Source organism: Triturus cristatus, chromosome 8 (assembly GCF_964204655.1).
Source record: "Triturus cristatus chromosome 8, aTriCri1.1, whole genome shotgun sequence".
NCBI classification, from domain to species: Eukaryota; Metazoa; Chordata; class Amphibia; order Caudata; family Salamandridae; genus Triturus; species Triturus cristatus.
The window spans coordinates 74,309,083-74,323,049 of NC_140591.1; the positions used below are offsets into that span (position 1 = coordinate 74,309,083).

Genomic DNA, 13,967 nt, shown 5'->3' on the forward strand with positions numbered 1-13,967 from the left:
TCTCCTTCTAGTCGGGCAGAGGTTCTTTGTGGTAAACAGGATTCTGATTTCTTAGGAGCCATGCTCCTACTTTTATACCATGATTCTTTTGTTCTTTAGCGCCAGGGGGCCTGGGCCTGGCTCAGTCCAGTTCTGGAGCACTTTGTTATGGTGACTCCGCTCTTTCCTTTCAGCAGCAGGGCAGAGACATCAGCCGCTCCACAGGGGGCGGCGCCGGCTTTGTGGTGGCAGAGCACAGGTCTATTCAAGAGTCAAGGTGTGCTCCTCCCACCCATCCAGGTGTCACCTCTCTACCCACCACCTGGCAGCCAACCTGTCTCTGGGGATTCCCCAACCCTGCTCCTCACTGTTGCTATACAAAAGGGGGTGGTGATGGACGGAGCATCAGAACCAATCAACCACTCACACCCAGTCAACAGATCTGGGTTTGATCCATCACCGTTCTTTAGCCCACTCTACCACCCCAGTTCAGACATGGCCATATGCAAATCAGTCTGACCCTGTGCCTCATGGGAACAGTCCAGCCCGAACTGCCAAGCCATGCCTTCCCTGGACCGGAAACAAGCTTCCTAGGACCGGTTTCTGGCATTTCAGCCGTCTTCAGCCAGGCTTGCTTGAATCCAGTGGCAAAGTGAGCAAGGGACTCACGTCTGAGCATACCCTGCCAACTTATGGCGAACAAAGCGGTACAAAAGGGGGTGGTGATGGACGGAGCATCAGAACCAATCAAACACTCACACCCAGTCAACAGATCTGGGTTTGATCCATCACCGTTCTTTAGCCCACTCTACCACCCCAGTTCAGACATGGCAATATGCAAATCAGTCTGACCCTGTGCCTCATGGGAACAGTCCAGCCCGAACTGCCAAGCCATGCCTTCCCTGGACCGGAAACAAGCTTCCTAGGACCGGTTTCTGGCATTTCAGCCTCCTTCAGCCAGGCTTGCTTGAATCCAGTGGCAAAGTGAGCAAGGGACTCACGTCTGAGCATACCCTGCCAACTTATGGCGAACAAAGCGGTACAAAAGGGGGTGGTGATGGACGGAGCATCAGAACCAATCAAACACTCACACCCAGTCAACAGATCTGGGTTTGATCCATCACCGTTCTTTAGCCCACTCTACCACCCCAGTTCAGACATGGCCATATGCAAATCAGTCTGACCCTGTGCCTCATGGGAAAAGTCCAGCCCGAACTGCCAAGCCATGCCTTCCCTGGACCGGAAACAAGCTTCCTAGGACCGGTTTCTGGCATTTCAGCCGTCTTCAGCCAGGCTTGCTTGAATCCAGTGGCAAAGTGAGCAAGGGACTCACGTCTGAGCATACCCTGCCAACTTATGGCGAACAAAGCGGTACAAAAGGGGGTGGTGATGGACGGAGCATCAGAACCAATCAAACACTCACACCCAGTCAACAGATCTGGGTTTGATCCATCACCGTTCTTTAGCCCACTCTACCACCCCAGTTCAGACATGGCCATATGCAAATCAGTCTGACCCTGTGCCTCATGGGAACAGTCCAGCCCGAACAGCCAAGCCATGCCTTCCCTGGACCGGAAACAAGCTTCCTAGGACCGGTTTCTGGCATTTCAGCCGTCTTCAGCCAGGCTTGCTTGAATCCAGTGGCAAAGTGAGCAAGGGACTCACGTCTGAGCATACCCTGCCAACTTATGGCGAACAAAGCGGTACAAAAGGGGGTGGTGATGGACGGAGCATCAGAACCAATCAAACACTCACACCCAGTCAACAGATCTGGGTTTGATCCATCACCGTTCTTTAGCCCACTCTACCACCCCAGTTCAGACATGGCCATATGCAAATCAGTCTGACCCTGTGCCTCATGGGAACAGTCCAGCCCGAACTGCCAAGCCATGCCTTCCCTGGACCGGAAACAAGCTTCCTAGGACCGGTTTCTGGCATTTCAGCCGTCTTCAGCCAGGCTTGCTTGAATCCAGTGGCAAAGTGAGCAAGGGACTCACGTCTGAGCATACCCTGCCAACTTATGGCGAACAAAGCGGTACAAAAGGGGGTGGTGATGGACGGAGCATCAGAACCAATCAAACACTCACACCCAGTCAACAGATCTGGGTTTGATCCATCACCGTTCTTTAGCCCACTCTACCACCCCAGTTCAGACATGGCCATATGCAAATCAGTCTGACCCTGTGCTTCATGGGAACAGTCCAGCCCGAACTGCCAAGCCATGCCTTCCCTGGACCGGAAACAAGCTTCCTAGGACCGGTTTCTGGCATTTCAGCCGTCTTCAGCCAGGCTTGCTTGAATCCAGTGGCAAAGTGAGCAAGGGACTCACGTCTGAGCATACCCTGCCAACTTATGGCGAACAAAGCGGTACAAAAGGGGGTGGTGATGGACGGAGCATCAGAACCAATCAAACACTCACACCCAGTCAACAGATCTGGGTTTGATCCATCACCGTTCTTTAGCCCACTCTACCACCCCAGTTCAGACATGGCCATATGCAAATCAGTCTGACCCTGTGCCTCATGGGAACAGTCCAGCCCGAACTGCCAAGCCATGCCTTCCCTGGACCGGAAACAAGCTTCCTAGGACCGGTTTCTGGCATTTCAGCCGTCTTCAGCCAGGCTTGCTTGAATCCAGTGGCAAAGTGAGCAAGGGACTCACGTCTGAGCATACCCTGCCAACTTATGGCGAACAAAGCGGTACAAAAGGGGGTGGTGATGGACGGAGCAGCAGAACCAATCAAACACTCACACCCAGTCAACAGATCTGGGTTTGATCCATCACCGTTCTTTAGCCCACTCTACCACCCCAGTTCAGACATGGCCATATGCAAATCAGTCTGACCCTGTGCCTCATGGGAACAGTCCAGCCCGAACTGCCAAGCCATGCCTTCCCTGGACCGGAAACAAGCTTCCTAGGACCGGTTTCTGGCATTTCAGCCGTCTTCAGCCAGGCTTGCTTGAATCCAGTGGCAAAGTGAGCAAGGGACTCACGTCTGAGCATACCCTGCCAACTTATGGCGAACAAAGCGGTACAAAAGGGGGTGGTGATGGACGGAGCATCAGAACCAATCAAACACTCACACCCAGTCAACAGATCTGGGTTTGATCCATCACCGTTCTTTAGCCCACTCTACCACCCCAGTTCAGACATGGCCATATGCAAATCAGTCTGACCCTGTGCCTCATGGGAACAGTCCAGCCCGAACTGCCAAGCCATGCCTTCCCTGGACCGGAAACAAGCTTCCTAGGACCGGTTTCTGGCATTTCAGCCGTCTTCAGCCAGGCTTGCTTGAATCCAGTGGCAAAGTGAGCAAGGGACTCACGTCTGAGCATACCCTGCCAACTTATGGCGAACAAAGCGGTACAAAAGGGGGTGGTGATGGACGGAGCATCAGAACCAATCAAACACTCACACCCAGTCAACAGATCTGGGTTTGATCCATCACCGTTCTTTAGCCCACTCTACCACCCCAGTTCAGACATGGCCATATGCAAATCAGTCTGACCCTGTGCCTCATGGTAACAGTCCAACTGTTGCTAGGCAGACACATTTTACAAAGCCGCTTTCTGTGGGTGGCGCAACCAGCGCTGCAAGCCCACCAGCAGCATTGGCATTCACAAGCCCTGGCACCCCTGGTGCACTTTACTGGGGACTGACAGTGAATCCAATAAACCAATCAGGGACATCAATTACAGGTACACTTTACTTAGGGAGCACTTGCACTGCGGCACGGATTAGCCGTGGCGCAGTGCCCTGAGCGGACAACACCAGCAAAACAATCGAGGCACACCATCAAAAAGTGGAAGGGAAACTCACGCCAAGGTGCCAGGTCTAACAGATAGTGATAGAAGTGACAAATAGTGGTTAAAAGAGAATTCATTAGCAAATGTGACGCTGTATCTTAGATTATGCTTCACAAAATCAAGCTGTCGCCTCGACTAAGCATAAAGCACTATATTTTGTCTTGCTGCATTATATTGTGCCAAATATTAATAAATCTGTTCCTAAGTATTTAGTATTCTGTAGCAGCTCAGAGAGAAAAGAAAATTAGGAATTGCAGACACAAAATAATAAAAGGCCTCATGATAATTAGTTGCTTTAAACTGGAGCAAGAGCATTAAATGGCCAGACTCCGGCTGCAGACTGCAGAGGTAAATTCTTGCCCTAACATGTTTTCAGGAACTGTGTGTTTTAGCCAATTATTCATTATGCCAATTTTTGTGTGACAAAACAACTCAAACAAAAACTTTTTTCAAGTTGCCTTTTTTGATCAACATATTTGTTTCACTATTTTGTCTGGTGAGATCCCTCAAACCTCAGCCTGCCCTGTGCAGATAGCCAACCTTGCCAGTTACCTACTCCTGCCCTTTTTGTAGCAGGTGGCCCAGGGCAATTGGTTCCCTTTCATGGGTCCTCATGTTCCTTCAGTCTCTTCTCTATTTCCATTTGATGTGCCATACCTCTAAGGGGCATATTAACAAGCCCCTATTGTCACGGGAACGTCACTTTGCTTTGTTAGTTGACTCCACATTAATGGTGTTCAGCACCCCATATGGCGGTATGTGTTTGTAAACAATACGTTTTTGTATTTGTTATTAATTTGAATTTACCACAGAATTTTTGTCATTACGTTTTCATAGTCAAACAATTCTCACACATTATTTACAAGTGACCGTGTATAACAGCGATTCAAAGGAAACGTCATGCACAAAATGTAAAATAATTTAGCCACTCTGTGTGCTTAAGCAGGTCATTGTTTAATCCCTGACACCCCTTGAGTCAACATGGAGAAGTGAAAACATTGGGAAGGCAGCAGAGCATCGCAGGAATGTTTGATAGCAAGAAAAAGTACCCTCTAGCCACCACTCTACAGGTTTTGGAGCAGATGAATTCCCCTCAAGAGGCTCATATTCGAAACCTTGGCTTCCACCAGGAGGACTCTTTGTTTATAGACAAATGCTTCGCATTTTTATTACAATAAGTAGATGTGTATGCTTACAAGCATCATAAACAGTTTTAAACTTCATCTTAAAAGTTCTATTGGAGGATCTCTGCATTGGCCCATGCTCCCCCACCCATGATCCCCTGTTCCCTCAGAGATCACCCCGAAACCTCGCCGTCTGGCGCTTTGAAGCAGTCTCAAGTCTCTTGAAAATGCCCAAAATGCTGATCATCTTCAAGCCTAAAAAATGTCCATGAAGAGCACTGCCAGATAGTGAAATCAGGTGTCGGAGGGTAGGCGGTGACCCAACCCTTACATTTGACATCTTTGTAGGCGTGTGTGCTCCTTAAAAATCAGCAAAAGTTCTGTGACAAATTGCAAAGTTCACTATCAATGTTTCAAGCGGTCTAACAGGCCTGTCTGGGTTGCCAGCACCAAATGGAGAACTAACGCATTGAAGCATCTATCCTACTAGACAACTGTTGATGGTTTTGCGGCATGTCAAAAACCGCTTGGTAACCAGTGAGAAAGATGACACCAAATAAAATACAATTTGCACAATGTCCTATCTTCCTACACTATGGACACATTGATAACCCCTCTCACCCAAGTCTTGTTTCATTGCCACTCGTTGCATCTCTTCCTTCACTTCCTGCCGTCGTCCCTTACCAACATGACTGCTTTGGAAGCCTCGTGTGCAGGTTGTGGCATCAGATCAACGGCAGCTGCTTAAGTCTCACAGTGAAATCAAATGTGTAGCTTATTTTTGCAAGACATGGGATACATGAAAACAGACCCCCTGAAGTACAGCTACTGCAATAGAAGACAGTAGCTGTTCAAAGTTAGTTGAGCTTCACTTTCTGCACATGGGATTTAATGGTGGCATCAGCTGGGATTCTTCAAGTGGTCCAGCATAGACATGGATTCATGTCAGTGAACTTCTGTTTGCAAAATTTGGCCTCAGTTCAAGGGTTTTACTTCTTGGTTCATCGACTGAGCTTAGGGTGCTGTGAACTCTCCTGCACGTTCATTCTTAGGAATGCTCGTTGTTAACTGACAAATGATTTTGCTCCCTTACTGCATGGAGGTGATTCACTGAAGCTGGCCACAGAGAATGACCTCCTTGTGAGTGCTCCACCTTCAAGCTTGCCTCATCTGCTGAATTCTACCAAATGTTGGGCGTCTTCAATGGCTTCTCGTGATGTATTCCACTAAGGGAAGGCCAGTGACATAAAAGGGCTTCTCTGAGCACCTTTTAATATGCTGTTTTTTCAATATCGTTGGTTAACAAGGATTTATTTCTATTTTTTGGCGACGGGTGCCAATTCACTCCTGATTTTCTGTTGGAAACCACTTCAAATAATTCACATTTTCTGGTGTTGAAGATGAGATGGGAATGTTTAATTTCTAGTCTGGTAAAATGACCATAGTCACTGTAAATTTATCATAGTGAGGGAATCAGGATGAGTAAAATGAGGGCACTCCTGGGAGGCAACGTGAGGTGGGTTGTATAGTTTCTTACTTTGTGTTGGGTCAGGGTACACTTTCTCGTACTGTAAACACAAGTTGTGTTCCGTTCCTTGCGGTTCTGCTGTCCAAAATATGAGCTGCAGTTGTGTAATCCTCTCTCCTGCTACATTTCCACTTCATAGCAGTCTAGGGGTGTGTTGCAAACGGCATCTTCCTTTGGGGGACCAATCATAAGGACACTGTGCTGAAGGTACCGCTCCTCCGAGAACACATGATAGCAGCAAATAAGAAGAAAACGCAAGTGGAATGACCACCCTCAGGAGGGCCGCCATGAGAAATGAATTAGGTGCTTGTGATGTAAATTTTAAAAATAGAATGGCCTTTTCTTTTTGTTGGTTTTTAAATATTTAGTGTAGAAATAAATCCTTTTTTCTTGTCACATGCTTTCTTCATTTGGTCAAATTTGTCATGCAGAGTTTTTTTTACATTTGTTTGTTTTCCTTTTTATAAGTGTATTTAACATTCTAGTCTGTACAGGTTATTTTATTTTTTTCGTAACCAGAAAAAACTTCCCATATGCCTTAAACATAAACTATCAGAAAATCTACATGCCCAGGAGACTGTTCAGTTGCTTTTAGAAAAAAAGGCTGACTGCAGCTCTATCCAAGGACGCGGACTGTACATTGATAGGCCCGTCCTTTTGGCTGGCCTCTATTTTCACTCGCACGGAGCTCTGCCTCGTGGGTTGACCAGTGAGCTAAGATAGCATCTGGGTTCTGGCTGGGTTTTGCAGATTTGTGTTTCCCAGCAAAGAAAGTATGATTGTTTCAAAAGTCTAAAACTGGTACCATTTCTTGTCTTTGCACTTCAGCATCAACTGCAATAGAAGGAAGGACAAAAAAGACAGGTTACTGAAACGAAGACTGACCATGTTATTATAACATTGTCACGTTCGGCTTCCACAAAGGGGAAGGAAAGAGCAGAATCCTTTAGATGCACTGTCTTACAGCTCCAATAAGTTAATACAGTTTGGGACCTAGTAGACATATCAAATTTACATTTTGTTTACAAATTAGGATTTAGAAGATAGAAACAATACTCAAAAGTGGAAATGTGGGACAGGGCCAAGAGCTGAAGTTTAAGTCTAGTACACGGTTTTAAACACATTAAAAACCAAGAACTCTGAGGAGTCGGCCTGCCTGTAGCCTAATGGAAAAAGACACGGTCAAAAATGCGAGGTTTTGACAAACATGCAAAAAGAAAACTGCTGCTTATTTGTTAAATGACTTGTAAACATGAACTGTCCATTATGGTTATGAGGAAATTGGGAAAACCCAGAAAGTAGCATCATGTTGAAAACGTGCTTAATTCACACTCATTGTATACAAAAATTTACTTTGATTGACTTATTAAGTATTTGATACAGCATAGACCTGGATCTAAAGCGCAGTAGATCACTGTACAAAACATTTTTATTGTAGAAAGATTTCAACTAACATGAGTTACTGAGACGGCTCAACATCAGATCACAGAATATGATAAGAAGAGGGTGGGAAAATATGCATAGCACAGTATTGAAAATAAAATCATACAGCGTTACATTTTACAACACGTGTGTGTCCATTTCAAAGCACAGGGAAAGAAAGTGGTTTACCCATAATCACGTAATTATGGCCCTCTGGTCAAATAATAGAAAATGAGTAGATCTCCTGTCCTCCACTTGATCCTGGGGAATGTTTTGTCTCCTTGTGTTAGAATCCTGGATTGGTTGGACAAACACAAGGAGGACTATGGCTACATTGCTTACACAAATTCTAAGATGGCATCAGTTATGTACTGATGAAGGCCAGAGCGCTCAATCCACACTACATTCAGAGAGAGAGAAACACATGATTCACCTGACACTGTCTGACAATGGAAACATGATTATTCTGGAAGCACGTTTTCTGAAAATACTTGTGAGCAATCCTCTTGCTCAATTAACTTTGAAAGGCACAACCACTGGGAAATGTAAGGGATCTCCGGTACCCCAGTTTGAAGAAACTCCTGTGGAATATATATGTACCTACCTGCACCTACATGTGTGAGGCAGGCAGAATAAGAAGTCAGTTTGTAGACATCTTTGAAAAAAAGTCTGAGGCCAATATTCAGCATCCACTTCTTCACCCATTTAATAATTTCATTGTACTTGGTTCAATATTTGGCATGGAAGAACAAGTTACTTACCTTCGGTAACGCTTTTTCTGGTGGATACAGTATCTGCCTGTGAATATCCCCTGCGCCAGCATTCCACGGAACTTTTCTTTCCCAGCACTCCACGTCGACGTGGGCGACGTCACAATGCATCGGCTCCGCTCGCGACTCCGATCGACGTCACCGGAGCCATAAGAAGCCCACGTCGGCGTGATGACGTCAGTTCCACCCATTTTTTCCGAGCCTTCGAGGCGAACAGGTGAACCAACGACAACTCCAAGTATACACAGTATACAGAATACCAATACATATACATAGCATACAAAGCAAAGGAATGCTAAACAAACAAGCATTTCCTACAAGTGTACAAGAAAGCATAAAAACATTTCAAACATCTCAATCAAGACGCCTTACCTGGTATACAAAGGTGGACAACGGGGAGGCGGGTGGGTCAGTGAGGAATCCACAGGCAGATACTGTATCCACCAGAAAAAGCGTTACCGAAGGTAAGTAACTTGTTCTTCTGATGGATACATCTGCCAGTGGATTCCTCACCTTGTGAATAGATTCCCACAGCAGTCCCCACTCCCGGAGTAGGGTGTCCACCTTCCTATACCAGAAAGTCTTGCAAGACAGAGCGTGCGAAGTGGCCCTCCCTCCTCATCTCAGAGTCCAAGCAATAATGCTTTGCGAAAGTATGGAGGGAGGCCCAAGTCGCGGCTTTACAAATATCTGCCACAGGAACACCCCGGGCCAGAGCAGATGTTGAAGACTTAGCTCTAGTAGAGTGAGCACGAATACCCTCAGGAGGAGTCTTACCAGCCAGGGCGTAGCAGATCTTAATGGCAAGGATGATCCACCTCGATAGCGGGCGCTTGTGCACCGCTCTACCCTTCGAATGACCAACGTAGCCAATGAAGAGTTGATTATCTAGACGAAAATCTTTAGTCCTGTCCAGATAGAAACTCACAGCCCTCTTCGGGTCAAGGCGATGGAGTCTTTCCTCCTCTTTGGAAGGATGTGGAGGAGGATAAAAAACAGGGAGAGTAATAGACTGCCCCAAATGGAAAGGAGTAACAACTTTTGGCAGGAAGGCAGCCCTGGTCCTGAGAACCATCCGTTCAGCATGTAAGGTAAGAAAAGGAGGTTTGGAACTTAGAGTTTGAAGCTCACTCACCCTCCTTGCCGAGGTTATGGCTACAAGAAAGACCACCTTAAAGGACAACAGCTTCAAAGGACAGCTATGTAGAGGCTCAAAAGGGGACCCCATCAGAAAGGTTAAAACAAGATTAAGATCCCACTGTGGCATTACAAAAGGAGTGGGAGGAAACATGTTTGTAAGGCCCTTGATGAACCTTAGAACAACCAGAGATTTAAACAGCGACGGTTGATCAGGAAGACATAGAAAACCCGATAAGGCCGAAAGATAGCCCTTGACCGTGGCCACAGCACAACCCTGCTGAGCCAAAGAAAGGGCAAACTGGAGCACCTCAGAAAGATGTGCTTTTAAAGGGTCAATGGATCTCTCTCCACACCATTTAACAAACTTGGACCACCTGTAGGAGTAAATGGACTTGGTGGAGTGTCGCCTGGCCGATAAAATAACGTCCACCACATCAGGCGGGAGAGAGAATGAACTCAGGTTGCCCCGTTCAATCTCCAGGCATGAAGGTGTAAGCTCTGGAGGTGGGGGTGTAGAACCTGCCCCTCCGACTGCGAGAGGAGGTCTGCCCTCAGAGGGAGACGGAGCGGAGGGCACGAGGAGAGGTGGAGAAGATCTGTATACCACACCGTTCTTGGCCAATCCGGGGCGACCAATATGACTTGGGCCCGGTCTTGGCGAATCTTCCTCAGAACCCGAGGAATCAAGGGTATGGGAGGAAACGCGTAAAGGAGTCGTGAGCCCCAACTCAACTGAAACGCGTCCCCCAACGCCCCCTGCATCGGAAACTGCAGAATGACGGGCAGTGCGCGTACTCGCGGGTGGCGAACAGATCCACCGAGGTGTTCCCCACGTCCAAAAGACGTAACTAACCACCTCCGGATGGAGCCTCCACTCGTGGTCGGCGGAGAACTGCCGACTGAGACTGTCCGCACGCACGTTCAGCACCCCGGCCAGATGATTTGCCATCAGACAAATCCGATGGTCCTGAGCCCAGGACCATAGACGCAGGGCTTCTCTGCACAGACAAAGAGACCCCACCCCTCCCTGCTTGTTGACATACCACATCGCGGTCGTGTTGTCCGTCAGGACTTGAATCGACTGACCGCGAAGGGAAGGGAGGAAGGCCTTGAGTGCCAAACGAATCGCCCGCAATTCCAGAAGGTTGATGTGAAGCAACCTCTCCTCTGGAGACCAAAGACCCTTGATCTCCAGATCCCCCAGATGAGCACCCCACCCTAGGGCGGATGCATCCGTTATCACCGTGGCCACCGATGGAGGAAAATGGAAAGGCTTTCCTTGGGACAGATTGCCCTCCACGCTCCACCAAAACAGATCCGCTGCAGCTTCTCTGGAGATCTTGATCGACTCCCCGAGATCTCCGTTGTGCTGATACCACTGCCTGCGGAGGCACCACTGGAGTGCCCTCATGTGCCAGCGTGCATGGTTGACCAACAGTATGCAGGAGGCGAACAGACCGAGCAGACGAAGGACCTTCAGAACTGGAACAACCGCTCCATTGTAGAATAAAGGGACCATTTCCTGAATGTCGAGAATCCTTTGAGGAGGAGTGAATGCTCGACACACAGTAGTGTCCAGTACTGCCCCTATGAACAGGTTGCGTTGAGAGGGCACCAGGTGAGATTTGGGTACATTGATAGAAAAACCCAAGTCGTATAACAGCTGAGATGTTACCCGCAAATGATGCTGCACCATCTCTGGGGACTCTGCCTTCAGAAGCCAGTCGTCCAGGTAGGGGAAAACCGGAATCCCCGACCTCCTGAGATGAGCAGCTACCACTGCCATCACCTTTGTGAAGACTCGAGGTGCGGTAGTAAGACCAAACGGGAGGACCGCAAACTGGTAGTGTTGCGACCCAACCGTAAAACGGAGATACTTCCTGTGCGACTTCAGGATCAGGACATGGAAGTACGCGTCCTGCAAATCGAGCGACACCATCCAGTCTCCTTGCTGCAACGCTTGAAGAACCTGTGCAAGGGTCAGCATCTTGAATTTCTCCTGCTTCAGGTAAAAGTTCAAGATTCTGAGGTCCAGAATCGGACGCAATCTGCCGTCCTTCTTGGGAATCAGGAAATACCGGGAGTAGCATCCCTGACCCCTTTCCTGCTCCGGAACCACCTCTATTGCACCCTTCTGAAGTAAGGCTAGAACTTCTTTCTCTAGGAGAAAAAGATGGTCTTCCGAGCAATAACCTTGGCAAGGAGGGTAAGGGGGAGGAAACTCCCGAAAGGGAAGGGCGTACCCAGTCTCTACGAGATTCAAAACCCAAAGGTCTGTCGTTACAGATTTCCAATCCCGTAGAAAGTAGGACACTCGACCCCCCACAGGTCTTACATTATCCGGGATGGGGGATCTAGGGCTGCTTCCCTGATGCCTCATTGGGAGCAGAGGAGGAGGAAGAAGAAGAGGGGTTGCGTCCAGAACCTCTCCGACCCCTTTGTTTCTCTCTATAAGATTTATAGAGGGGATTCTGTTGTTGCTGCTGCTGCTGTTGGGGCTGCCGGAAGGAGCGAAAGGATGATCTTCCGAAACCTTTAAACTTCCGAAAAGCTGAACCCCTAGCTGAACCTCCTGCTCCGGAACCACCTCTATTGCACCCTTCTGAAGTAAGGCTAGAACTTCTTTCTCTAGGAGAAAAAGATGGTCTTCCGAGCAATAACCTTGGCAAGGAGGGTAAGGGGGAGGAAACTCCCGAAAGGGAAGGGCGTACCCAGTCTCTACGAGATTCAAAACCCAAAGGTCTGTCGTTACAGATTTCCAATCCCGTAGAAAGTAGGACACTCGACCCCCCACAGGTCTTACATTATCCGGGATGGGGGATCTAGGGCTGCTTCCCTGATGCCTCATTGGGAGCAGAGGAGGAGGAAGAAGAAGAGGGGTTGCGTCCAGAACCTCTCCGACCCCTTTGTTTCTCTCTATAAGATTTATAGAGGGGATTCTGTTGTTGCTGCTGCTGCTGTTGGGGCTGCCGGAAGGAGCGAAAGGATGATCTTCCGAAACCTTTAAACTTCCGAAAAGCTGAACCCCTAGCAGGTGCCTGCAGACCCAAGGACTTTGCCGTCAATCTGCTATCCTTAAAACGTTGAAGGGCAGAGTCTGCTTTCTCCCCAAACAGTTCCTGTCCGTCGAATGGCAGATCAACCAATGTAGCCTGAACATCCGCCGAGAATCCAGAGGAACGGAGCCAAGCCTGCCTTCCTGCGGCTATAGATGACCCCATAATTCTCGCCACCGAGTCCGCCGTATCCAGCCCTGACTGGATCACCTGTCTGGCAGCTGCCTGAGTGTCCGCAACAACCTCTAAGAAGGAAGACTTATCCCCCTCAGGCAATTTAGGGGCCAAAGATTTAATAGAGTCCATCAAGGCATGAACATAACGCCCCAGCAGGCAGGTGGCATTAGATGATTTCAGCACCATACTTCCTGAAGAGAAGGACTTTTTAGCTGCTTGATCAATTTTCTTGGACTCCCTATCTGCTGGAGACTGAGGGAAAGCACCCGAAGCATGTTTTGAACAGGAAGCCTGCACAACTAAGCTTTCCGGAGACGGATGTGTAGACAAAAAATCAGGGTCCCCAGGTGCAACCCTGTACCTCCTTGCCACCTGTCTGGAAACCGCCGGAGATGAAAGAGGTTTCTTCCACACCTCCAAGACCGGCTCCAAGATGGCATCATTGAAGGGCAACAAAGGCTCCGAAGTTGACGTCGGAGAATGCAACACCTCCGAAAGCAAGTTTGACTTGTACTCCACAGAGGGCAGCTGCAAATCTAAGAGATCCGCGGCCTTCTTAATCACCACTTGATAGGGTCACAACTCCTGAGGAGGTGAAGATCTTGCAGAAGTATGTTCCCACTCTGGGGTCGTATCCAAACCACTTGCTTCTTCTATACCCACAAACTCATCCGAAGAAGTGTCGACTTCACCTTCCTCCACCTCTACTCTATATCTCCCTTCCTCCAAAACCCTCTGGGCCTCCCTTCTTGAACGAATCCGGGGAACCGGCGTCGTCGACGTCGTACGCGGCGTCGGTGGAACCAGAGTTACCGGAGTCGGCGGCGCCATAGGTGGAGTCGGCGGCGCCGGACGCGGTGCCGATGGAGTCGGACGCGGCGTCGAGGAAGGCTCCGAAGTCTGATGGTCCATCCGAAGTCGAGTCGGATCCCCAGACGGCGCCGGAAACTGCCACGAAGGCGCCA

General features: G+C 48.6%; 1 protein-coding gene across 8 annotated transcripts in view; it reads right to left on the minus strand.

The window, feature by feature from the left end:
* Positions 1-4,725: 4,725 nt before the first annotated feature.
* The window catches only part of STXBP5L (syntaxin binding protein 5L), a 1,956,595-nt gene continuing 1,947,353 nt past the window's right edge, over positions 4,726-13,967 (minus strand). For all 8 annotated transcript variants that reach the window (XM_085621040.1, XM_085621038.1, XM_085621036.1 and 5 more), the window contains one exon: positions 4,726-7,271. In XM_085621040.1, coding sequence (XP_085477166.1) covers positions 7,230-7,271 — 42 coding nt within the window. In that variant the 3' untranslated portion in view covers positions 4,726-7,229. The remainder of the gene's footprint in view (positions 7,272-13,967) is intronic.